Source organism: Erpetoichthys calabaricus, chromosome 6 (genome assembly GCF_900747795.2).
Source record: "Erpetoichthys calabaricus chromosome 6, fErpCal1.3, whole genome shotgun sequence".
NCBI lineage: Eukaryota > Metazoa > Chordata > Cladistia > Polypteriformes > Polypteridae > Erpetoichthys > Erpetoichthys calabaricus.
The window spans coordinates 88,958,244-88,985,344 of NC_041399.2; the positions used below are offsets into that span (position 1 = coordinate 88,958,244).

The following is a 27,101-nucleotide window of genomic DNA, read 5'->3' on the forward strand; positions in this document are numbered from 1 at the left end:
AGAACAAACAATGGTCTAGAAATAAAAATGCATTGTAATGTAAATTCTAAGCAAACATATAAATGTAGAGTTAGTAACACATTAAAAATAGCTTGCCTTAATGCTAGAAGAATCAAAAATAAGGTAAGTGAGTTGGAGTTGTATGTAGCAGAGCATAATTATGATATTATAGCAATAATGGGGACCTGGCTAAATAACAAAGATGGGGATGAGTGTAACATAGAGGGATACACATTTTTTAGGAAGGATAGACAGAACAGAAAAGGAGGCGGGGTTGCTGTTTATGCCAAACAGGATTTAAGTGTAAGTCCTCTTCAGTTGTATGATGAGCCCCATCATAGTGAGGACATGTGGCTTCACCTGGAAAATATTAGGGAAAGAGGTCTTATTTTAGGAGTGTGTTATAGACCACCCAATTCAGACAGTAATTTCAACACATATCTTTTTAGTAATATGAAAAAGGCAAGTTTACAGGGAGATATTATAGTCATGGGGGACTTTAATTATCCAAATATTAACTGGGATAACCTTACAGATGGAGGAGCACAAGAGGAGTTTTTAGAAGTAATCAGTGACTGTTTTCTAAAACAGCATTGTAAAGCACCAACACGGGGTGAAGCCAGTCCGGATTTAGTATTTTGTAATAATCAGGATAGAATTGAGGGTGTAGAGGTGACTGAACCACTAGGTTCAACTGACCATAATGTAATACAATTCTCAGTATTTTGTAAGAGTACAGATGCAAAGACTAAAATTGTTAAGTTGAACTTTGGTAGAGCTAATTTTGAGCAGATGCAACAATGTTTAAGGAGGATACACTGGGATAAGCTTTTAAGTGTGGAGACAGTTGAGGAGCAGTGGAACAGGTTTAAAAATGTTTTACATGTAATGCAGGACAGATACATACCTAAATTTGGAATTAATAGGAAACTAAAAAAAATTCCACTGTGGATTAATAAGATTTAAAAAAGAAGTTGCAAAGGAAAAAACTGCTTTATAAGGCATATAAGACTAATGACTGCAAAGTGAATCGTAGAGAGTATGAGAACATGAGGGCAACCATTAAGAAGGATATCAGGGAGGCTAAAAGACAGTTGGAGAGGAATATAGCAGATAAGGTGAAAGACAACCCTAAGAGATTCTTTCAGTATTTTAGTAGTAAAAGAACAGTCAAGGATGAGGTCAAGTGCATCAGAACTAGTAAAGGGGAATTAAAAGATACAGACAGTGAAATAGCGGATGCCCTAAACTTACATTTTTCTCCCAGAGGTAACAGGGACTACTAAGGAGGTACTGAGGGTTTTGGAAATTGTAGAGGGAGAAGTGCTGCTCAGATTAAATAAACTGAAATCAAACAAATCACCAGGACCAGAAAATATTTACCCTCGAGTTCTTAAGGAGGCTAGTGAGTACATATATAAACCCTTGACACATATTTTTAGGAAGTCACTGCGCACTGGAGAGATTCTGAAGGACTGTAAAATGGCAACTTTCATCCCATTATATAAAAAGGGTGACAGGGCAGGACTTAACATGCATCACAGGAAAATTAATGGAATTATTAAGGATAAGACTGAGTAACACCTGGCAAGAACAGGAGTTATTCTGAACAGTCAGCATGGGTTCAGAAGAGGGAGGTTGTGTTTTACTAACATGCTGGAATTCTATGAGGAGGCAACAAAAGGATACAATCAATCAAAGTGGAGCTTATGATATTATTTATCTGGACTTTCAGAAAGCATTTGATAAGGTGCCACATGAGAGATAAATTAAAAGAAGTGGGAGTTCAGGGTGATGTTTTTAGATGGATGCAGAATTGGCTCACACACAGGAAGCAGAGGGTGATGGTGCGAGGAACCTCATCAAAACTGGCCGATGTTAAGAGTGGTGTTCCACAGGGGTCAATGGTAGGGCCGCTGCTATTTTTAATATATATAAATGATGTAGATAGGAATATAAGTAACAAGCTGGTTAACACTAGAATTACCAGAGTTTATGAAAAAACTCGTAGATTCGGCCCACCTTAAAACCGTTCTCACCTCTCTTTTGTCTTCTAAATGTGCCAATTAAGACGAGCAGCAAAAAGCCGGCTTTTCCATCCCCCACCATCGCAAAACGTTCACTAAGTATTCCCAGCTCATGTCTGTGTGTTTGATTATCTGGGAGTGACTGAAACGGAACACACATGAAATGTGTGTGTTCCAAATAACGATCTATTATTTCCACTCTAAAACTCCACTTCACTCCCAGATAATCAATCAAGGCATGAGCTGGGAGAACCATTGATGTATATTTTTAAGAGGTAACTGTGCACAAGGGGGAATTCTGAAGGACAGGGTAATGTCAAATATCAGGCAGATTCAAGTAAATATAGGCCAATAAGCTTAACAGGCATTAAAGATAATTAATGGAAGGAATTATTAAGGATATTATTGAGCAACACATGGCAAGAACAGGAGTTTTACTGAACAGTCAACATGGCTTCAAAAGAGGTAGGCGGTGTTTTACTAACATACGTTACATAAGTATTTGATAAGGTCCAACATAAAAGGTTGGGCATCAAAGTAAAAGAGGTGGGAGTTCATGGTGTAATGTATAGCTGGGTGCAGAATTGACTAAAACACAGGAAGCAGAGGGTGGTGGTGCAAGGAATATTTTTAGAATTTCAGGTAGAGTTAGGAGTGGTGTTGTAAAGGGGTCAGTGATAGGATTGCTACTATCTTTAATATATTGTATATAAATGATTTGGATAGCAATATAAATAACAAGCTGGTTAAGTTTGCAGATGATACAAAACTACGAGGACTGGCAGACAATCTAGTATCTATTTAATCAATTTGGAGACTCGGACAGCATACAGACCTGGGCAAATTTGTGACAGATGAAATTTAATGTAAGTAAATATATAATAGAAGGACTGAAAATCGAAACCACACCTTATGAGACAGATTTAGAAGTCATAACGTAGAATACAATGCCAAAGATGTTATTGTGAAGCTTTATAACACACCAATAAGGCCTCATCTAGATTACTGTGTGCAGTTTTGCTCTTGCAGTAACAAAAACGAAATAGAAGCACTAGAAAAAATCCAGAGGAGAGCAGCTAGGCTGTTCCCAAGATTGCTGGGGTTGAGTTATAATGGAAGATTAAAATAGCTGATCCTTTTCAGTTTAAGCAAATTGAGATTAAGACGTGACATGAGTGAAGTGTTCAAAATTACGAAGGAAATTAGTACAGTGGATCAAAACTGTTACTTTAAAATGAGTTCATCAAGAACATGAGACACAGTTGGAAACTTGTTAAAGGTAATATTAGCACAAACATGAGGAAGTTTTTCTTCACGAGGAACGATTACATTCTTAGTGTAGAGTTTGCATGTCCTTCTCATGTTGAAAATGTCTCATTTTCTGCATACTCAAATATAGTTTCACATCCAAACAACACATATGTCAGACTAATTAAGGACTTCAAAGTTTCAGAATACAAGTGTGTTTTGCAATAAGGTCAATATTCCTGTTTCCTGTTTCCCTGAACAAAAATAAGTAGGCACAGAAAAAGGATTGATAGACAGAGAGATCAGTAGTTATTATTAATGAATCCTTATTGAATACAAGATGTGATCAAAAAATAAGGTGAATGTTTTTAAAAAACATTTATTGCAGTTAAAGATTTACAACTACTAGTCACCCTCAAAATACTCTCCTCCACTTCGAATGCACTTATCCCAATGCTCCTGCCACTTTGCAAAGCAGTTCTTGAAGTTTTCTTTCGAGAGTGTCTTTAGTTGGGCTGTCGTGGCTGCCTGGATGTCCTCAATGGATTGAAATCATTTGCCTTTCATGGTCATTTTCAATTTAGGGAATAGCCAGAAGTCACACGGTGCCAGATCCGGCAAATAAGGTGGATGCGGACACAGCATAATGTTTTTATTCAACAGAAATTGTTGAACTAGAAGGGATGTGTGACAAGGAGCATTGTCATGATGAAGAATAAAACCGTTTCAACATTTTTGAAGGACGTCCTGATCTTTTCTCATCTTCAACCGAGTCAGATATATATGAAATCGATCAAACCACTTGTAAACAGTCTTAATTGTCAGTGCAGTGCCACCATAAACCGATTTTAACATCTGATGGGTTTCCTGAGCTTTTTGTAATTTGAAACAAAATTTCATGTTAATGCATTGATCGATATCCATTATTAACGACAAACTTGAAAAACACACTTGAACTCAACAGTGGCTCACAAACGACTGACAGCATCAAACAAGTTGAAACTTGTCACAAACTAGGCTCTAGGATGGACGTGTCAGAACCTGTATTGAATTGTTTTGCGTTGCTCTTGGGTGGTGCTCTGCATCAACATTCACCATACTTTTTGATCACACCTCGTATAACACATTTCTTTGAGAACTCCATTTTACTTATTAAAACCACAGGTAACATTCATTATAATATTTACTGCAGTGGTGGTTTAAATAGCATCATAAAAACATGCTACTGGCTTACTAACATTCTTGTGTCAGTCACATGAAGGCAGTAAGCTAACCGACAAGCATTGCTTGTGAAAATTGAATCTGACTTGAAGAAATGAGAAATTAAGTCAAATTTGGTCTTGTACCCTCCCTAGAAGGAAAGGGTGGGTTGAGATGGAAGTTTGAAAATTTTTACTCAGTTAAAATTAGTATCTTTCCTTTCACATTATCTATTATTTTTCCATATGGAAACTCTATATTAAATAAAATGGCATCTTTCCTTAACACGTATGAGTATTTTTACAGCAATATTTGTCCAGCAATTTCACAGTTTGCAGGATCACAGGTGGTGAGCACTACCTCAGTGCCTATTGTTGTGTGCATCTTCACATGCTCCCCAGAATGTAAAGTTGTCAGTGTGGTTGGTAGAGGACGTCATTTGAATAAACAGGGTCTTGTCCCAAAGTAAGCAGGTTAAGGCATCTGCAGTTGTGTAAATAAAAATAGTACTTTTACTTGCAACTCTCTAAAAATTGATTTATAGTGCCATGATAGCTTAGGCATTGTTATGTTTGCAGTATAATTTTCCTTTCTGCAAAGGAGCTAGATGTGGTAGACAGGTACCTTTCTAGCTTCTGTAGGGTGGTTGAGATTAAGCAAGCTCTTTTTAGTTTGTTTATAGCAAGGGTGACTGCAGATTTTTATTTTCTTCAGCAAGTGAGTTAACTAACATAAAACACGAAAATGTTCCATGAACAATAATTGGTTCTGATTATGTGTCCAATAGCATCATCAGATGTATTCAAACACTACTATCTATGAGAAATCAATGACTACTAGGAATGACTGGTTGACAACCACGATGAGGTTGGTGACAACTGGAGAAGCAGTGACAGTTTGGAGAGACAGCAACCAAGGAAGGACGGACTGGTGCCCAATCTCCATCCTCCATGAGGAGATACCCAAAGGAGCTACAGCAGATCATATAAAGACATATCCCCAGGGGTGTCTCCTTGGGGCGACAGATGGACATAACAGTAACAGACCAATGTAATGGACAAATGGACATGAGCAACCAGAGTATATGCTGAAAAATCTGCAGAAAATGGACTAGGGTTAAAGATCCAACAAGCAATGAAGAAGTGCTGAAGGGAAACATGGACAATGCAATGCACAGATTTTCAACTTGGTGAGGTGAAGGAGAGGCTAGGTCTAGAGTCACCACACAGTGGCTAGAACTGCCAAGTGTTGCAAATCACTACCTTCAAAGTGAAGTCCAAGAGGAGACAGATCAAATTGCCATCTGCAAAGCTCATTGTTAGTTCACTGTGGAACTAATTTAATAGCAACATTCACGTAGTTCTAGAGGTGACAGAGCAAGGGGATGTTGATATGAAAAATCAGGCTATAAAGATGATCATCATCAGCTGTGCTGCTGAATGGTTCTGAGAGGAAGAGAAGAAAGGGGCTAGAACATTTTAATCAAACAACAAAATGAGCAACATGGATCCATAACATCAAGAAGGAAAGCTCTGAAGGCATAGTACAAGGAGGTAGGAGAAGAGAAACATTTTGGCTTAGCCCGGTTTATGCACATCCTATGTACATTGTAATAAGGTCAAGATTTCAAGTGAACTGCAACAGAAAGTAGTCGGAGAGGTCATCAGGAAACCTACAGCAGGTTCTGCTGCAGGCACTAGTGGCACATTTTACAAGGTCTACAAACTTCTGCTGTGGTTGTGGAAGATCCTTAGAGTAATCTAGAGGATGGTCGAGATTCCAGATCCAATCTCTGCAATACTGCATGAAAAGCTGGGTCAGTACTTTGGGACAGACAGACTGAAATGGTGGTCTCCTTTTTAAAAAAGAAAGTGTATCCTAATCACTACGAGAATGGACACTGAGTACCCATGTTATCTTGTGAAAGCTGACACAGGCTACTACTGCACACCATTCCGTCCCTGCATTTGCAGAGTGACAGTTGTGTGCATATACTGGTAATTAAGACCATTTAAAGTAGGAGTAAGACTCCACCAAAGGTATCCTCTCTTTTTTGTGACTTTCATGTACAAGGTATCAAGGTGCTTCCAAGGCTTGAACAGTATTCATTTTGGGGACACGAGGGTTGTAATGCAATTGTTTGCAGATGATGATGTCACCTTAGCATTAACAGAATATGATTCCAGGCACTCATTGTAGAGTGTGGCTAAGACTGGTGTTGCTGAAATAAGCATTTCCAAACATGAATTTGGGGTCCTCTTAGAAAGCAGTGGCTTCCTCTGTGAAGGTTGAGAAGAGGAGCTGCCTCATTTGAAGGAGTTAAAATATCTCAGGGTCTTGCTCAAGAGAGAGAGACTAAGCAATTATAGGTTTTGCCAAAGACTGAATATATCAGTCAGTGTTTTCAATTCATGGCACCTGCCTTCAGTGGTGAAGTAGGAGGCATTGGGGTATTTAATTAAAGGCACAGCTTCAGTACATCTTTGTCTTCCTTCAATTTGTAAGTGTGGAGGGCCTTATCACAGGACTCACCAGATTAACCTTATCAAAGTAATAAATTAAATCTCTTGGAAAAAATGTATAGGAACTACAAGACCAAAAGTAAGAGATAATCCCCCCATCATGTTTCAATTCTGTCTTTTGGTCTGTGTAGACATTCCTGATCTATGTAGACATTCTTTCTCCTGTGAAAGTTGACCTTATCTTTTGTCCAAACGATGTCAAATAATTCCTTTTGATTTGCAGGTGCCCCTCAACTCTGACAGCAAGTCTTGCAACCAGGCAAAGGAATCTTAGCTTTGCTGAACCAAGTAAATTACTCATAGCTCATAAGAACAGGTGAGAATGGTGACTCTGATTGACAGGTAACTAAAAGCTTACCCAAAATAGTGTTTTTTTTTTTTTGCTTCATTAATGGCTAAATATTATTTGTTTTTTAATATACATTGTAATGGCAGTTAGAAATCTGCTAAATAGAATTAATTACTTTTGCAATGCAAAACAGATTTTAACAATGTATCTGTATATTTCAAAAGAATATTTTTACGACAGATGTGATTTTCATGCATTCTGCATTACTGAAATAGTTCTGAGCTGATCCAAGAATTTTTTTCTTCTCAATTACCCCACTCGATTTTAGTTGTTTATATGCAAATTTCAGCAGAATAAATTGTTTCACCCTTTTTAGTATGATTCACATGGAAGCAACAGACTACATAAATGTATAAAAGATTTACTATGCAGCTGGATATTTACTAGTTTCTGACAAGATATTTAAAGTTTATCAAAATCATACAGTAATGTGAAGTTTCCATTTTGGAGATAAAGAAAGGTATAATCTCATTAGGCTTTTACTTTAACTGTAAAAATTATGTAGCTGAATATATAAAAAGCTGAAAACTAGGCTATGTATAGTTGGAAAAAGACTTTATTTTTCTAAGTAAAATATTTTCAACACTAATGCAATTCAGTTCTTAAGCTGAGCTGCATTTAACACCATGTTAACAATAAAAATGCACTCCTTTTTAGGATTATCCGGATTCTTATGCTATAAAGTATGTAGGAAATAGCCAAGTAACTGATCCTATTTCTTATGCATCATTTTTGTTCAATTATTTTTCTTTTTGTGGCTGTATGATACACTAGCGCTTATAATGCAGAATAACCTTGATGTTTGAGAAAGTGACCTAGAGATTTTCATGGTTGATATTCTTTAATAAATTATGTGAAATTACAACAGAACTGTGCCTGAAACAGGTTGATGCGGTATATTAATCCATAAAGGGTTGTTTAAATATTATCAATGCATTGAAAAACACTAAAAATGTAAAAATATAATTTTCAAAAGAGACGAGAAAACTAACTATACCAGATAATTTGGTGCAAGTACAAATAAACACTGAAATATATATGTGTATATATATTATAATATTATAATAATATTATATTATTATATTATATATATATATACTGTATATATATATATATATATATATATTATGAAGCCTGGGGTACATACACAGACAGGATGAGACATATATTATATATTATAATATACTATATATTATAATAATATTATATTATTATATTATATATATATATATATATATATATATATATATATATATATATATATATATATATATATATATATATATATATATATATATATACTGTATATATATATTATGAAGCCTGGGGTACATACACAGACAGGATGAGACACAAGTTGCCCCACAGCACACAGTTTATTTACATAAAGCAGCCCAGTATATATCAGCAGCAAAGTAAAGCACAGTCCCTTCTCTTTGCCAGTCCTTCTGCCTCAACTCCTTTTCAAGAGCTTCGTCCACTTCCTCCCGACTCAGGCCATTTTATATATATATATATATATATCTTTAGTGGGATTTGCCCATTCACATTTAGATGTCCAATTAATGTCCTGCTGAGTCACTAGTTTCCACACATTATTCCACGCCCACTAACATAAAAAAGTTTATACCGCTGAAAGTATTCTGTTTGTCTTAACATGGCAAAAACATTCAGTTCCTTTGTCACTTGACTATACTAGATACTATACTAGGGAGGCAGCATTAAGAAGAAAGATGCCTCACACCCGGACAAACTGGTGAGGAAGGCAGGCTCTATTGTTGGCATGGAGCTGGACAGTTTAACATCTGTGGCAGAGTGACGGGCGCTCAGCAGGCTCCTATCAATTATTGAAAATCCACTGCATCCACTAAACAATGTCATCTCCAGACAGAAGAGCAGCTTCAGCGACAGACTGCTGTCACTGTCCTGCTCCACTGATAGACTGAGGAGATCGTTCCTCCCTCAAACTATGCGACTCTTCAATTCCACCCTTTGGGGGGGTAAACATTAACATTATACAAAGATATTGTCTGGTTTTTTTTTACCTGCATTATTGTCAATCTTTAATTTAATATTGTTTTTTGTATCAGTAAGGTGCTGCTGGAGTATGTGAATTTCCCCTTGGGATTAATAAAGTATCTATCTATCTATCTATCTATCTATCTATCTATCTATCTATCTATCTATCTATCTATCTATCTATCTATCTATCTATCGCATCTTTTAACTTTCCCATAGGTTGTGTGACAGTTCATTCCATTTGGAGCACAATAGCACCATTATTTCAGAGCTCATCCCGATTTTACAAAACGGCAGACATACAACATACTTCTCATGGCCAAACTCTCTTACGGTCTTGCATAAGCCTTTCATGATATTTTACATTCTTGATGCACTGTTTGTACAATTTTAACAGAGAGATGTTTAGGTCCCAGGAATCCTAATTGGGCTTGACCTTGGAAAACACCATAATGTGTCACTCAGGATGTTGACTCATGCTTTTGTTTACAAATCTTCAACCTCAGCTTGACAATGTACTGGTGAAAATGAGTTTAATGCCCTTGTATAAATTTGATTTTTATATCTGCTAAATATAACACAAGCTTTCTGTAAAGTTAAAAAAAGAAAAATAGTTTTTTTATGGAAATGATAAACAACAACTGCGGTGGGCTGGCACCCTGCCTGGGATTGGTTCCTGCCTTGTGCCCTGTGTTGGCTGGGATTGGCTCCAGCAGACTCCCGTGACCTTGTGTTCGAATTCAGCGGGTTGGAAAATGGATGGATGGATGGATAAACAACAATACTCCATTTAGCTGGCAGTGCCTTATGCTCCTGGAAGAGATACAAAATCTGTTTAAAAGAATATATATTTATTTTCAAAAGTATTTTAAAGTATAATTAACATACATTTACTTAAATTTTTCAAAACAGCAAGTACTTCTATTACTAAATGCAATTAAAAATACAATTATGATTGAATATATTTCTTTCTTTAAAAAGAATTGCAGTGACAATAACAGGAAAAAGATCTCTTGCTGTGAAACAGAGGCATATTACTATACAGTACTTTTGAAATAAACTTTGAATTAATTAAAAAAAAATCTTATTAGGCTGCTTGAATTTCTAGAATCTTCTGAACTGCAGCTAAAACTATTGTGAGGCCGGGGCTAATAGATTCTTCAAATACTGCACACCTGCACTGTACTAAATATTCAAACTGACGCAAGTTAGTAAGGTTATAAAGGGGTAAACACAAACAGATTTGCTTGAGTGCAAATTTGGAAGAGCACTGCTTAAAATTCTACGCTACAGGACAGAAATAAGAATTGCATCAAAATGGAAAAACTTGACAAAGAGAAGTAGAATGATATCAATGAAAAGGTAGTCAATTTGTGAATAGGTAGAGGTAAAGAAATCTTCATTAATCATAGGAGGGATGGTCTCCAATAAAACAAGAAATTATCAAGACTGCCTTAGACATTTTACACAATCTAACCTTGTCTATGTGAGTACTGCTTTACTGCAACATTCCAGGTACTGATACAATAATTTAAGATGTCATTCTGACATGGTATGAGTGAGTGGAATATGCGTGTGTGTGTGAATATGCTCTGCACTGCAATAAAATAGAACTCCATTAAAAACACTACTGCCTTTCATCTGAGGATGTAATGAAGAAGTAGATTCAGAAAATAGATTCATTCATTGTCCCTTGCAAAATTTCAGGTGCCCAATAAGCATTAGGAATCCAACCTTAAATAGGACACACATTTATTTATACTGGGAAAATTGGAGTCAATAATTAACCTGACACACAACCCTTTGGAACATAGATGTAAAGCAGAGTACACAAAGAAAACAAGCTCCATAGTGATCAGACACAGGGTCTTGTTTATAACTTCGTGAGAATTCAAGCATTAAAGTATGAGTATGGAAAATACTAAAAAATAATCTGATTTATAAAACTTGGAGTATGCACATTTGTACACAATTTACCATTTGTAAATCATAATCATCTTGTAATTGTATGTATGTAAATGTGCCTTGAACAATGCCCGATTGCAACTCTGAAACAACCATTTAGGGACCGTGTTAATCAACCTCACATCTATAAATATAAAAGCAAAATACCACTGACTCACTCATCACGAAATCTCCTGAACCATGAGGACTTGGGACTTGAAATTTGGAATGTAGGTTACCCTTGGCCCATAAGTGCTAGCTAAGAAACGGTTTTAAAAATTTTGTGGTCCAAGTGCAAAATTTCTTATAATTTTTTAGACCTGTTTGTATGTCCGTCTGCTTTTCACGAGAGAACTACTTAATGGATTTAGATCAGGTTTTTTTCTATAATTTGCTTGAACATTCCATTGATTTTGTGACTTTTCTCATTGCGCTAAGAATCATGGATCGCTTGCAGAAGCGATATATTCGTGCTAATCCGAGACAGAGACTTTCTCATTGCGCTAAGTATCATAGTTCGCTTGCGGTACCTATTTATTAGTGCGAATCTGAGAAAGACTCATCAGGCTGCAGGGAGAGGGGCAGGGCTCTTCTCACCTCTGGGTGTAACCTTAACTCTGCTTAGTTAGCGAACGAGAGAAGTACTTAACAGATTTAGATCTTTTTTTTTCTATAATTTGCTTGAACATTCCTGTTGATTTTGCGACTTCTCTCATTGCGCTAAGAATCATGGATTGCTTGCAGAAGCAATATATTCATGCTAATCTGAGACAGAGGCTGCGGGCAAGGGGAGGGGAAAGAGTGACGTCAGGAGTAGAGAGCTGGGCGGGGCCTCCTTACTGTCCTGTTTCACTAATATGCGGGCGAAGCTGCGAGGGATGGCTAGTACTGTATATGCAATAAAGTCGCTGCAGACCTTTGTTAGTTCATAGAAGAGCCTCTCACCTGATGCATCCAGACACTGCCACCTGCATTTGAGGAGTCCTCTGGTTCATTCCACAACTGACCATGCCAAGAGCATGCACATCATTTTAGTGCTTCTTATCTGCCCTCTGGGAGTCAGGCAAACGTGAAAGGCACTAGTGTCTGAATGGGTAGCCACACATGTAAAAACATGATTTGGGTTACAATGAATAGTACACGACATATGAAATGCTGAGGGTTCAGCCACTTACTATACCAACAAGCCAGCCATCATGCACAGCATCATCAGCAAGTCATCTGTCAACTGTACCTTGCCTCAGTATAACTGAATCATGAGTTGACCCAGGCCAGCAAGCCAAATGTTTGTCAGTCTCATCTTGACATCACATCACTTATAAGTTAACGGTTACAGTAAACAAAAGCAGCTTCATTCTTGCTAGGTGCTCTTATTGCAACATGAGTGCAGTGAATTGCCCCAATTATGTTAGAAAAACTAGACACTGCTGAAAATAGCCTTTTCATACTGGCCTGTGTGTCCACACCATATGGAAAATGAATGTAGCACCTTGTCAGTTGGTTTATGGCTTCCAGTACAGCATGCATGATTGTATTGAAGCCTGACTCTGATATTCCTGACCTTTGGGCAAGTTCTCTTTAGTAGGCGTCTATTCCTAGAAAATCAACCATTGTTACAACTTGGATATGAACGGGTATAGCCTGAGGTGGGGCAGACTTTCCTTCTAATGCCAGCTCCAACTTGGCACATAGTTCAAAGAGAATGGCTCTTGAAAGTCTAAACGGTTCAGAAACCAGTCATCATCATGGGCAAAAAATGTTCTGCCGGTCCCTAAAAGCTCATTCCCTTCGTATATGACTATTTAGCAGCATCAAATTAACTATTTTATGTCAAACCATTAGGCTATAAATAGGCTATAGGGCATGATGCTTACAGCTTTTTGCACGCAGGGAATGAATCACATCTGTAATTTTGTATTTAATGTAATTACTGACAAGAAGAGATTGCATTGGTTTCTAATCCTAAGAAGTATCAACAGCCTATGTAAACTGACAAAAAAACAAAAAAAAAGTTCTAGAGTGAAAATACACAGCATTGGTCCTGTTAAAAGGAAACTAAACTAGAATGTACATCATATATACCACTTATGGGATATATTATCACACACATGCGAGTAGGAGACAGCTAAAGGGTCTGAGTAATAGTAATTCCACGGCAGACCAGGGGGCGGTGAGGTGCACTAACTGTCTTTCTCAATCCCTTGCAGACCATTCTCGGGAAATCCCCGCTGGTTCTGCCGCTTCCGATGACATCACTTCCGTTTCCACCACCTCCAATGACCTCACTGCCGGTCTCAGGCCCAATGATGTCATTTACGGTTCCGGTCATTTTCTGTACTGGCCTCCATACCAGCAGTTCTGTTTTGGACTGTATCTTGTGAACAACTCAAATATTTTCAACATTTTGCAGCCATGACATATTTTACGGGTGGCTGCTCCAAACCTTTATGATGTCTGTTTGTCATTCTTGTGACAATATGTTTGTTGTGAAAAAGAATAGTGTAACAGCTTGGTTATATGAATTATATGAAGCACATGAGTCATCATGTAGATGGTTTTGCTGCATTTTCCTGCTTTATCAAGAGTTCCATCATTTCCAGACTGATCCTAAATATTGCAGTGGTTGGGTTAGATTCGCCGTAAATATGCACAAGTTGTCCCATCAAGTTCTCTTTTATAAACCCAGACATGTGTGTGGAAAGTTGTGTATGCACATTTTGGCCCTCTTTTTGTCCATACACACATTTTATAGATCTGACCCCAAGAGTGGAAATCAGATCCCTGGCAGAAACAACCACAGTATTTCAGAGACATTTTATGCAAATATTTTTTCTTTAATACTTGATATGGGTGGTATATTGTATCTTGGCACTTTTCAGGTTAGGAAGGAGAGATTCCACACAACTGCCTAAGGTTCTGTTAAGAGGAGGTAACTCATTTTCTACAGCGTCAGCAAGAAAGTTCAACATTACAGTTATGATGGTAGGAGTAAGCCTTGAATGTAACAGTACATAGGGTAGTGAAAGTTAACTAATAGGTAGTGGCACAAGTTGGGATGTGTCAAGGAAAATCTGAAGAGTCCCTACCCTTTGCAATAAGATAAGTAGGTGGTAACAGAGGGCTGGAAGGGAAGAATATTTGAGTCTTACTGTGTACAGTGTAGTAGTCATACAGCAGAAGTCTGGGCCCCTTTCTCTTTTAATCTACATCTTGGTAAAGGAATACAGTGACAGTGGGGTGTCTCTATAATCTAGTGGTTTCAGGGGTTTATGGGATTTTTATTACACTGAAAATATCTCAGGCTGTCACCTGTTAAAAAAAATCCTAATCACGGTTTAAATGACTACCTCTTCCTTGAACACAGTATGTTGTGGTTCATAATGCACTTGACATTAAACTGCAAGTTTACTTGTTTGATTCCTGCCTTTAATTTTTTTTGTGACCCTGAGCATGTTATTGAAACCTGCCTGTGCTCCAGTCACTAAAAAAGTAAAATTATGAAAAGAACTGTAATCAGTGCTAATCTTGTAATTCACTATTGGAAAAGTTATGAACAAAATATACAGCTGTGTTATGTATAAAAGGTATGAAGTGAATATGTAACTGAGACATTCAGTTGGAGAGACATCCTCCTCCTCTGCATTTAAGATTTAATAAAATCACTACTTCTTAATAATTGGAGCTCTTTAGCAATTTTTAAATGAGGAGAGAGATGCACAGTAGAGGTCTCTTATCTAACACTCATAATCAAGGTGCTTTTAATCTTCTCAGTATCTTTGTCTACTTGACCTTCTTAGTGGGTGTGCTTTCTACACCGAAGGGTAAGATATTCAATGTGGAAAGCCCTTGCAAAAAAATTATCTTCTGAGTGCTGCCATCATAGTTTTTTACAGTGTGGTACTGTTTTGCAATAGGTGCCTCTATAATTCTTAATATCATTAATACAAAATATATATCTATTTATATTAGAAGTGGGCAAATATTTTTGGTGATGGGATGATTTGTCAATGGTGACTTTAAGTGTAAAATCTGTACATTGTCACACATGTGCACAAGGGAGGCAGCCTGAATGAAAGTAATTCTATGCCAGACCAAGGGGCGGCAGTATGTACTAACTCTTTCTCTGACTTCTCTGCAGGCCAGTTACGAGAAATTCCGCCTGACCCCGTTGACGTCACTTCCGGTTCTGGGCTCACTGATGACATCACTTTCAGTCCCGGGACCAATGACACCACTTCCGGTTCCTACTCTACTGATGATGTCATTTACGGTCCCGGCCCCACTATTGACATCACTTCCTCCGGTCTCCCTTAAAGCTGCCATCTTTGTGCCAGCAACCTGTACAAGTCTGTACCTTGAGTCTATCTATTTGCAGCCAGGAACAATATACAGGTGGCTGCCTCAAACACTTTTTTGTGTGACTCTCTGTCATACTTCTGACAAACTATGAACCCAGGTAAACTACCACATTATTGACAACTAACTTTAAAAACACTACTGCCTTGTCTTACTTTAACTTTAAATGTTTTATTAAAAGCAATGTTAAAGAAAGAATAAAAGAATAATTTTAAAGTAAACTGATTTAGCTATGACATTGCCATAGCCTTATGTCATCTTCTGAAATCACTTTTTCTGGTTAGAGGTACAGTTACAGTAGGTCAACCAAGACTTCACTGTCCCCATTTACAGATTCCAGATTTTCTTAGGGAATTCCCACACCAGTCAAAAGACATAATCCCTCTAGCATGTCCTGGATCTACAGTAGGGTCTCTGCCTAGAGGGACATGCCTATAGCAGTTCCTGGGGAATCGCTTGGGGGACATCCTTACTACATGCCCAAACCATCTAAACTGGCTCCTTTCCATCCGGAGGAGAAGCAACTCAGTTCTTAAGACTCTCCCAGATTGCTGAGCTTCTCATCCTGTCATGGAGTGTCAACCCAGAGACCCTGTAAAGAAATCTAATTTCTTCCACTTGTACTTGTAACCTTATTCTTTCAGTCAGCCCTTGACAATAAATAAGGATGGTATGTTGAGAGTTTTGTTTTTAGGTTCAGCTCTCACTTCACTATCTTGTAAGCTTATCACCTGCAAAACAAAGAGGCAGATCCGATGTGCTGTCAAATTAGTAGTATGCATAGGAGGGAAAGACCTAGATGAACCAGACCCAGATAACTGTCATGGTCATGAACATGAAATGGCAAGCTTCTGCTCAAAAAGTCATTTTCAAGTTTGTTAAAAGACCTCCTTGCAACTATATGTGTTATCAAATAATGATACTATGAAAATGGCACATTTGCAAAACCTTGGACACAAATTCCGAGTAATGCCGTCCTTAGAACTCAAGGAAAGAAACTCATCAAATACATGGGTTGAAGTAAAGCAATAATCTGTTTGGGTCAATTGACTACCCTTTAAACTCTTTTTTTCATGTTTCCAAACAATGCACTTTTACTGATCTGTGCATAGACTGGGCATCACACCAGAAGTTCTGCTGCCAGTAAAATCCATCACTGATAAAATCTCAGTGCGCAAAGTTTAATTCTATAAAAACACCCATGCAAAACAAATTCAGGTAAGTAGCTAAAAACATACACATTTACCCATCTATGTGGCAACATTACAGACTTTCCCTATTTGTATGGTATAATCTTGGTTTATTTAATTATTTTTTGGATTCATTTTTTTTTCAATTTTTTTAGGTGACACAGTATGGCAACTTACTACTCTTACACCAGCCAACCAGCATCATCTTGTCAAGGACAGCTCACAAGGGCCAGAATATCATAGATTTCTACAAGTAGCCCATGATCCCCTCTCCTTTCGTAACGTTGTATGTGTTAAGGTGTTGCTTGTCTTATTTGCATTTAGATTTATTTTATTTATTTATTTTTTTACCAGGCGTATTTTTATGTTTACAAATGCTAGTTGATCAGACTGACACAGTCTACGGGTTCTGGGTATTCTGCAGCCACTTGCATAATGGATTTACTGCATCATCTGCTTGCTGTCTTTCCGTTCTGTCAGATTTACAATGTGATTTGATTACATTGTGTCAATCTTTTTTTCCTGGCTCTGTACTTCACTATCTATTTTTACCTTGACCCCTCATTTTTAGTTACATTTGCTTGTGCTTGGTTCATTTTAAAATTTTTAACTAAAAATAAGGTTACTAGATTGAAGTCGTACATCAGTAATTTCATCTTGACGGCAGTGACCTTACATCGGGAGTGCACTGATGTTAGGTTTCCATTGTCATTCATGTTTGTGCCTCCTGCTTAGCTGTACCTTCCTGGTAATACATTTTGATTTCCATGACTAGATTTCTTTAAATTAGATTTTTATTGTTGATCAAGTTCTAGAAACATACATCACTTTAAAAGGGGTGGAGATCATTATATCATCACCAGTTTACCCTATCCAAATATTTATTAAATAATAAATATCAATGCACCCTAGGCTTCAGTGGACATGATGCAACTATATGTATAGAGGAGCAGCAAATGTCCACTTCCACTCCAGCATGGCTTTTATTTCTTGCCAGTTAATGCAATTAATTGCTCATTGTGAAAGTGTTCAAGCCAAACACATTGAGAAAATTAACTTTTAAAGTCAAAAGAAGCAAAAAAAAAAAAATGTATCAGAACTCTAAAATAGTAGGCTAACATACTCTTCAGTTGTATTTTGGATAAAGTTAAAGTCAACAATATCTCTACTTTTGTTCCACTCAATGTATATTTTGTAAAATGGAGAAGAACTCGGACAAGAACTCACATGGGCCCCTTAAGGTCAAGTTTACCTACATTTACCGTAAAGGAACAGCATTCAAGTCACAGCAACAGATAGTCAAACTGAAAAGACTAAATTAAATTGCATGGATTATGTTAATAATAGAAAAAACATAATATGTAGGAAAATAATACATAATTTATCCAGAATGCTGCTTATTTACTTTTCTTTAGATATATGTGATAAATGCTGTGGCCTGCAGAGGGTGCTCCTGCCGCCCAAACCCGACACAGACAGGCGTAGGACAGAAGTTAAGCACACACGGTTTTTATTTTTTCTTTCTTCCCTCATGGGAAATGGAGGAAGGCGGAAAAACACAGTTCACACAAAACTCGTTTTCTTCTTCTTCTTTCTTTTCTTTTCTTTTTCTCTTTCCTCTACTCCTCTGGGCAAGCTTCATCTACCTCCTCCCGAGTCTGGCTCCCTGAGTAGTGGCTGCTGGCTCCTTTTACAAGGGACCTGGAAGTTCTCCAGGTGCATGTTAACCTACTTTTGGCAGCTGCCCCAGCTGCACCCACGGAACCCAAAAGGGCTGTATTGGGGCACCCCAGCTCCCATGGAGCCCTGTGAGTATCCGAGGCACTGCTGCAACCCAGGGAGGCTGCCACCTAGCGCAGGTAATGCTCTGGATATGCTCCCTTCTCTGGTGTTTCAAGCATGGAGGGGTCCCGCCACAATGTATATTACAGATTAAAGATTTTAATTAAAAAAATAGTTGGAGTAAATTGTTTTTATTGTTATGTGTATACTAGCTCTGTTCTGGTTTACAATACCTTTGTTTACTTATTGCGAAAATGTACTATAATGTGATGTAAGTTTATAACCTTTACAACTTGACACTATCATACTCTCTTGTAATAAAATAGCAAACATTCTCTGCAGTGTTTTTGCAAACATACAGTATGAAACAGTCAGACTGGCACATTAAGAAAAAAATGCTGCAATTTTTTCCAAAATTATACAGTAAGTGCCTTTCATGCATATGCATTGAAATATTTAAATTATTGGGTTGCATTGAAATATTGGTTACTAATGCATTGTAAATATTGGGTAAACTTTTGCCTTTCATGGCTTAACTTCAGAATGTTAAATCCCACTATTTATGTACTTGAAATTAAGATTCCCTAGCCTGGAACCATGCCTTATTGCTATTGTTGTCTGTTCCTCTACAAAATGTTTACGACAAGGCAAAGTAAAATCTTTAAATGAGCATGTTCCTAAATGGGAATCACAAAAAAGAAAGCAATTGGTTTTAGAAGTCATAGATAAAAGCAGACTACAGCCATCTAGTATTTATAATGTTTTCAATCTCCAAAACTCCACCTTTCAGCACAGTACCTATGTCTTCAAGGACATCTTGCTATTTAACTGTTATTTATGTTTGGAATTCGAGCACCATATACATTTATAAACCTTAATTAAACTCATCCAAAAATATACATCTTACCTGTTTTGGGATCAACAGAAAAATAAGGCTGTCCTTGAAGGATACTGTAAACAACCCTAGCACTATTTCCATAAGTGGGATCATCAGCATCTGTAGCTGTCACCTGCAGAACAGAGGTACCTGCATAGATTGAAGATAAAAGAAATAGGATATTTAGTGAAATCACATTCCATGCAAATTTCTTTCTAATTAGTAATTAATACTTTGTACACTTTGTTTGCTGAATGGTTCCTAAATGTTAAATTAAATTTTGTATTAGAATTTGGGGGGAAAAAAATCAAATTTAAAATTGCTGTTGATGGAATTGATGACTGTCCAGTTTACCAGGCACCTGTCCGTCTTGTTATTGTTAGACATTTCTCAGCACATACAGCACAAGAAAACAGTAACATTGAATTATTAACAATTTATTACCATTACATTTAGTACAACTAAATAAACAAATAACTGTGCACTGCAGAAAATGCATATGCAAAAACTAGACAAAAAAAAAACTTAATGGGAGTTGTTTGCTATTATTTAGCAAAACATTCTACCAATGGGGTAAGCAAAATTTACTTGACAAGATGTCTTAAACTAAATAATCAAAAATACATTTTTTTTGATAAGTCAATGATTCTTGCAATAAGGGAAACAAGATTTGATGTCATGATATAAATACTTTTCACTTGCTTAGATTTCATTTTTGTAGGGTAAAACTGACATTATTTTAATGGGTAGTAATTTGATATCACTAGTGAATTGTATTATTATAGATATCACATAGCTAGAGAAATTGTATTTTTCTTATATTTTGGAGTTATAATACCCATAAACACACATTCAGTCACACATTGTTAACATATCAGAAGCATTTTTATAAATTGTCTCAATTTTATAAAAAAGGAAATAATAAGTAGTTTGGAAGCATTAATAATAAAGTGCTCCCAAAGCATTTTTCTCACTTAATCAATATATATAAAATTCTTTTCGCGTTTGAAACGGAAATTACATATGACCACGTGATATGGAAATTACGTATGAAACAGAAATTGCGTATGACCACACGATATGGAAATTACCTATGACCACAGAACATATTATAATACAGGAACTAGCCAGACGCGTTCTGACAGAGAAGTTTTATTTATTCGTCCACGTGACTGTTTCTGAAACTGCCACATTGTAACTTTTTTTTAGTTGGCAGTACTTGATAGTAGAAGAGATGAGGAAAACAGCTTTGCGTCTTTCTACTTTTTAACTGCGCCGAGCTGTAAACAATGTGAAGACATGATTTGCATTTACTGTATGTGAGGTATAAATTGGAAATCCAGTCTATTTAAGAATTACAGACCTATAGCTCCCACATTATACATCATGAAAACCCATGATAAACTGATCCTGTGTTATAATGCTGTGGTGACACACGACCTCGATCCTCTGCAGTTTGTATACCAGGCACATACAGTACAGTAAATGATACTCTGATTAACACATAAAAAATCCTGTTCCTGCCTGCACAAATCTGGCACTTTAATTTAGACTTTGTGTTTTTTTTAAATATATCCAGTATCTTTAACACTATTCAGCTTCTCGGGTTACTGAATAAGCTCAAGGTGAAGTAGGTAGATGGGCCCTCAGTGTCTTACATCATGCACCATGTAGCTAACAGGAGACAGCTTGTCAAGATTCAAGACAGTTAGTCAGATATTGTGGACAGCAACACATGGGTAGCATAGAAAGCTATCTTGTGTTATTTTCTCTTCAAATTTTGCACCACCAGTTTTAACTGCATCTCCAATTTAAATCTTCTATCAGAGTTCTGAGATGCTTTCTGTTTTATGAGCTATGTCAACACTGTAGCTGAAGAGGAGTATGAAAGGACTTTGTCATATGGTGCACAAGAAACAGTTGGAATTAAGCATTACTATGACAAAGAAGTTAGTGGTGGACTTCCATAATAGAGGAGGTGGTACAGATTTAGAAAAACCTGGAGCCTATCAGAACAGTAGACTAGACTGTGTGAACAACACAAACATGATGTAACAAAAAGGTTCTCAGCAGGTTCTTCTTTTTAAAGAGACACAGTAAATATCCTTTAAAGTAAAGATAAGCTGTTGAGGATTGTCAGCCATTTTCTGGATTCCAGTGTACTGTTTGATGCTGGGAGTAACACCAGGTCAAGGAATGGCATGTGTTTAAATAAACTGGTTAGAAAGGAAGCAGCTGCTGAAAAGAAGCCGATAGCAAATTTAGAGGCCGTCATATCTAATGCTACCCATTCACTTTATGATGTGTTGTCTTTGGGGCATCTTAGTATACTGTGTCAGAATGTGCCAATAGACAAAGAGACACTATCGGATATTTTTGATCATAGTCTCTTTGTTTTTTCTTACCCTTACCAGTTGTAACCCACACACAAAAAAAAACACACACACAAGTTTGACATGCAAGTTTATGACATTACCCTCCAAATACAATACTTTGGGATGGTAGAAATGAAAGTGTTGCCCGTACTTAACATGTTAACGGCTCACTGGATATGAAACAGAAGGTAAAAACTACAATAAAATTTCAGGTGTTTCCTAATTAAATTTAGAGTAATGCCACCTACTGTATGTATGGAATGTTACCCAACAGACAGCACAAGACAACTGAAGAACCATAAATAAATTATGAGGTGCTGTGCGAAGACTACATTGCTTACAGCTATTTATGTAATATTATGAGCAGGCTTCAGGTAACATTTTTTTAAAACTCAAACTATTCTCGCACCAGATTACATTACACTGAAATTCTGCCTTTTACACTGATCTAACTTCCTTTCTTAAATTAATGAATTCAGTCAGGTAGAAACTTTACTTGGTATCCCCAGGATGTCATTATGCAAACATGTCATGAAAGGAAGAGATGTAAAGCTGTGTTTTGCCTCCAGAAGGTGAAGCTAGGGAATTTATTTAACTTAAAAAAAATTGAAATGCCTTAGGGAAAAGCACCCGTACTTGGAATAAATTTCATTCCTAACAAATAAAAAAAAAAGGTGTATGTTCAACAAATTAGGACAATGCATTTTACACTGAAAAATACTTCTACCATCACGAAACTGTAACATATTTTGTTTCACTTTTAATTTTAATATTACAAAAAATGTTGCATAATCTACATTTCATAATTCTATTAAAAATGTTTCACCTGTTCTTCAAATCATGTCAATGTCAATTTATTTATATAGCACATTTAAAAAAACATAGGAATGCTGTGGCCAAAGTGTTTTACAATAAAAGAAGAAAAAAAATACAATTAACATATACAGTATAACATAAATAGAAATAAAATAAATGAACATAAATACAATAAATAATAAATAGAAGTAAGATTACATAATCACAATGAGGAAATCATCAGTATTACTGAAGGTCAAGGAAAGCAAGTAAATAGAAATGAGTCTTTAATCTTGTTTTGACCACAGTTCAATTGTAGACGACTCCTTTATATGATGAGGTAAAGAGTTCCACAGGTGAAGAGCAGCAGCTGCAAAAGCCCTGTCCCCCATAGTTTTACACTTGGTACGAGGGACAACAAAAGACAACTGACCAGAAGATCTAAGCACTCTAGATGGCTGGTGTAAAGCACATAATTCAAATAAATAGGCAGGAGCAAGCCCGTGTACAGATTTAAAAACTAACAACAAGATTTCAAAATCAATTCAAAAACTGACAGGCAGCCAGTGTAAAGAAGCTAATATTGAAGAAACAGAATTAGACTTTCTTGACCCAACCAGAAAGCGATCAGCAGCATTCTGGACCAACTGTAACCTGCGTATCAGGGATTTGCTAATACAGTGAGTTGCAGTAATCAAGGCAAGAAAAGATAAAAGCATGAGTAGCTTTCTCAAGATCCCTAGAAGATAAAAAAGGCTTGGTCTTAACTAAAAGACGAAGCTGGAAAAAGCAACTCTTGACTACAGAATTAATCTGTTTCTCTAAAGAGAGGTTACTGTCAAAGATAACACCAAGAGCAGAGAAGTCCAAGACCAATTTGGGCTTTAGCTGATGTACCCACTATAAGCACCTCTGTTTTATTTTGAATCAGATCAAGAAAATTATTAGCCATCCAGGATCTTAGTTCAAAAAGACAGTTGTGCAGTTGATTCATTGCAGAGTTGCAGACAGGAATATAAACCTGTGTATCATTAGCATAGCAGTGAAAAGAAATGTTAAACTTCCTAAAAATAGCTCCATTAGGGTGAAGGTATATAGAGAATAAAATAGGATCCAAAATGGATCCCTGAGGAACACCATATTTAAGAGGAGCAGTAGACAAAAAAGAGGAATTTAAAGTCACTGAAAAGTGTCTACCAATTAGATATTAAGAGCAGCCCCTTTAATCCCAACAAGATGTTCAAGCCGCAACAGCAATACCTCATGGTCAATACTGTCAAAGTCAGCGGACAGGTCAAGGAGGACAAAGACTGCAGCCTTACCTGAGTCAGTAATAATAGAGAAATGTCATTGAATACTTTAAGGAGGACCGTCTCAAGACCGTGATAACGCCTAAAGCCAGATTGGTAGATTATTGGAGTTAATGTGATCAACCAATGCCATGATTAACAGTAGGAAGTTACCATAGCTAGTTGGAACAATACCACAGCGGATTGTATCAATTTTACTGACAAAGAATGAAAGAAACTGCTCACATGAAAGAACAATACTATTTAATCCCGTCACAGAATGAGGGTGAATGGCTGCATTAATTGATTAAATAAGAGCCTAGAATTCTTAGAATGACGGGATACTAAATCAGCGAAGAAATCATATTTAGCTTTCTTAACTGCAACCTGGAAGTTGAATGGAGAAGTTCTAAAAATCTGTTTAGAAACAATCATGTGCATAATTGATAGGCTTATATATCTCTCTCTCAATGCTTAGTTTGTCACAAAGGTGGAAGAGGAAGGGAGCCTATGAGATACAAAAGAGCGCTCCAGTCTAATAGGAACTCACTCGCTAAAAACACATGCAAGGTTTCCCATTACAAGATAGCATATTCGTGAAGTGTTAGAGAGATTGCACGCAAACATGGTGGAAATACAAGATCACAAAGAATTTACACTAGTCAATAACTGTTAAGTATTCAAGTGCTGTGAGGTGACACTATTATCCAATGTGCTACAGTAATTATTCTCTAACACTTGCAAACCCATCAACCCATTTTCTGAAAATATTTTCTGCAGTGTCGGGTTTCCACTTTACACCAAGGATAAAACTAGCTCAAGGAAAGGGCTTTGTCCCATGTCCAAAATGGGCATCTGGATCATTATACAATCAGATAACTTAAAATCTCTAATTAACCTAAGGGTATGTCTTTGGACTTAGTCATATGTGGTGGGATGGGGCAGACTGGAGTTAGCAGAGGAGATTGGGAAGAGAACATGCAAGCTCAACAAAAGAAAGACACAGAAGATGGCTCCTATATGCCATGAAATGAGAATGTTATGAATCACGTGGCAGACTAAGAAAACCAATGGAAGATGGTAAACATTTATAGAATTAAATAATGGTGCTTTCCACATGAAAATTCTAGTAGGGCTATACCAGAATTTTCCTATAGGTGTGCAGATTTCTTTAAATGTTAACATTTAGTTAGCTTATTAATAATAAATATCCCTCTTTTACTAAAGACTAGCAAAACAGGCATCTTTCACACTGCCAAAAGTTAATAAAAACAATGGAATGCAGGTGCCTTGTCTGTCTCGACTGGCATCAGATCATTGTGATACACTATGACATTGTCATCATCTGACTAAATACAGCCAAATAGATTTAAAGAGTAAGTAAAATGTGGTCTCACAACCACACGCAGCTAAGGAAAATATATTGGCTATAAACGTCCAAAATTGAAATGTCGGCATTTCAAGTTTAGAATTGAACGGCTATAAGGCTGAAATATGGCAAGCCACAATGACTTGGAAGGACATGCAGACTACACACTGTACGACTCAAACTGCACATGCAGTAGCAGCTCTAATTGCTGTGTGGCCTGGTGTTTGCTTGTTATTGCAAGGCTGGCAAACAATTCAAAAAGTTATTTTAATGGATATACCTGTTCTTTCTGCACCAGGAATTTACACTTCATGCTGCTGACTTCTTTTCAAGTGGAAGGAGCAAAGGTTCTCTTCCTTCCAAATTTAGCATGGGCTTTACTTCAAAATTTAGCATGGCCCTACTCAGTGATGGGTAAAAAAAAAAAAAGATGCAGGATAATGTCTTGTGAACGATGCATTCTTGCTATACTTCTAACATTATTTTTTTGTTTCATTAAATTGTCGTTGCCTTTAAGGAAGCAAAGGATACTGGACATGTTTTACCTCTTATCTGGTGTGTACACTCTTAAAAATAATGGTCCTTTAATGGCACTTGACTGAATTGTGTGGTTCCTCATAAAACCATTGCTTGACACAGCACCATGTCAATCTGGGAAGGATTCTTTGCTTATGAAGTAGGTTCTTTGCAACTTCGAAAAACTTCTTATATGTAGGAAAAAAGTTAAATCTTTAATGTATGGTAGGCTGAAGGGCAATAACTGGTTAAGACAAACCTGGACATACCTGTAGCTTGTGTTATTGCATGCAGCAAGAATCTTTTTTAAATCATGGCTTCCCAGAAGACATGGCATGGCCCCAGAAGCATTCCTTGGCCTAGTATAAAAGGAAGCCTGCTGCCACACATGAAGTTGGAGTTGGAGTCAGAGTCGGGAGGCAGAGGGCAACATTCAGCGGAGAATGAAAAAGAATTGTGTGAATTGTGTTCATTTATTGTATAATTTTGACGTGTTATTGGGAGGATTGTGAAAAGGTGCCTGAAAAGGAACAAAAATCATTTATTTATTTATTGTGGTACTTTACTGTGTCTGTGGTTTGGGGTTTTCTGGTGCCCCCTTGTGGTTACATGTAGTAAAATTAAATTCTTACTTGCATGTCTTCTCAGAACAGTTCACAATAGTGCAATATCAACAAGACGACACAAACACACACACACACACACACACACAAATTATGTATAGAATGCATACATAATATAATGTATATATACACAGACACAATTATACACAATACATACAAATATCCATCCATCCATCCATCCATTTTCCAACCCGCTGAATCCGAACACAGGGTCACGGGGGTCTGACATACAAATATGCAGACTCTAAAATTATATAGTAGATTCAGAAAATATTTAGATCCCTTCACTTTCTCCACAGGTTATTGTGTTGTAGATTTCATTTAAAATGGATGAATGTGCTATTTTTGGCTATTAATCTGCTTCCATGAACCCATAAAGGCAACGTGAAAAAACACATTTTCAGAAAGGATGGCAACTTTATTAAAAATCAAAAACCAAAATCTATCATGAATGTAAGTATTCAGAAGTATTTACATGGAGACTGATCAGAAGAAGAAGTTGTAGCAGTGCTACTATGAGTTAAAACTGCATCTCCCAGCAGTCCCTGCAGGAGCTGTTGGGTTCAAAGGTGGTCAGAGAGGTTTAAAAGGAGGGCAGGTGTCCAAGAAAAAAAAAGTGT

General features: G+C 36.9%; 1 protein-coding gene across 3 annotated transcripts in view; it reads right to left on the reverse strand.

Moving 5' to 3' along the window:
• LOC114653468 (cadherin-18) overlaps positions 1-27,101 on the reverse strand; it is a 1,070,530-nt gene that overhangs the window by 353,670 nt on the left and 689,759 nt on the right. For all 3 annotated transcript variants that reach the window (XM_051928932.1, XM_051928933.1, XM_028803814.2), the window contains one exon: positions 19,545-19,664. In XM_051928932.1, coding sequence (XP_051784892.1) covers positions 19,545-19,664 — 120 coding nt within the window. The remainder of the gene's footprint in view (positions 1-19,544; positions 19,665-27,101) is intronic.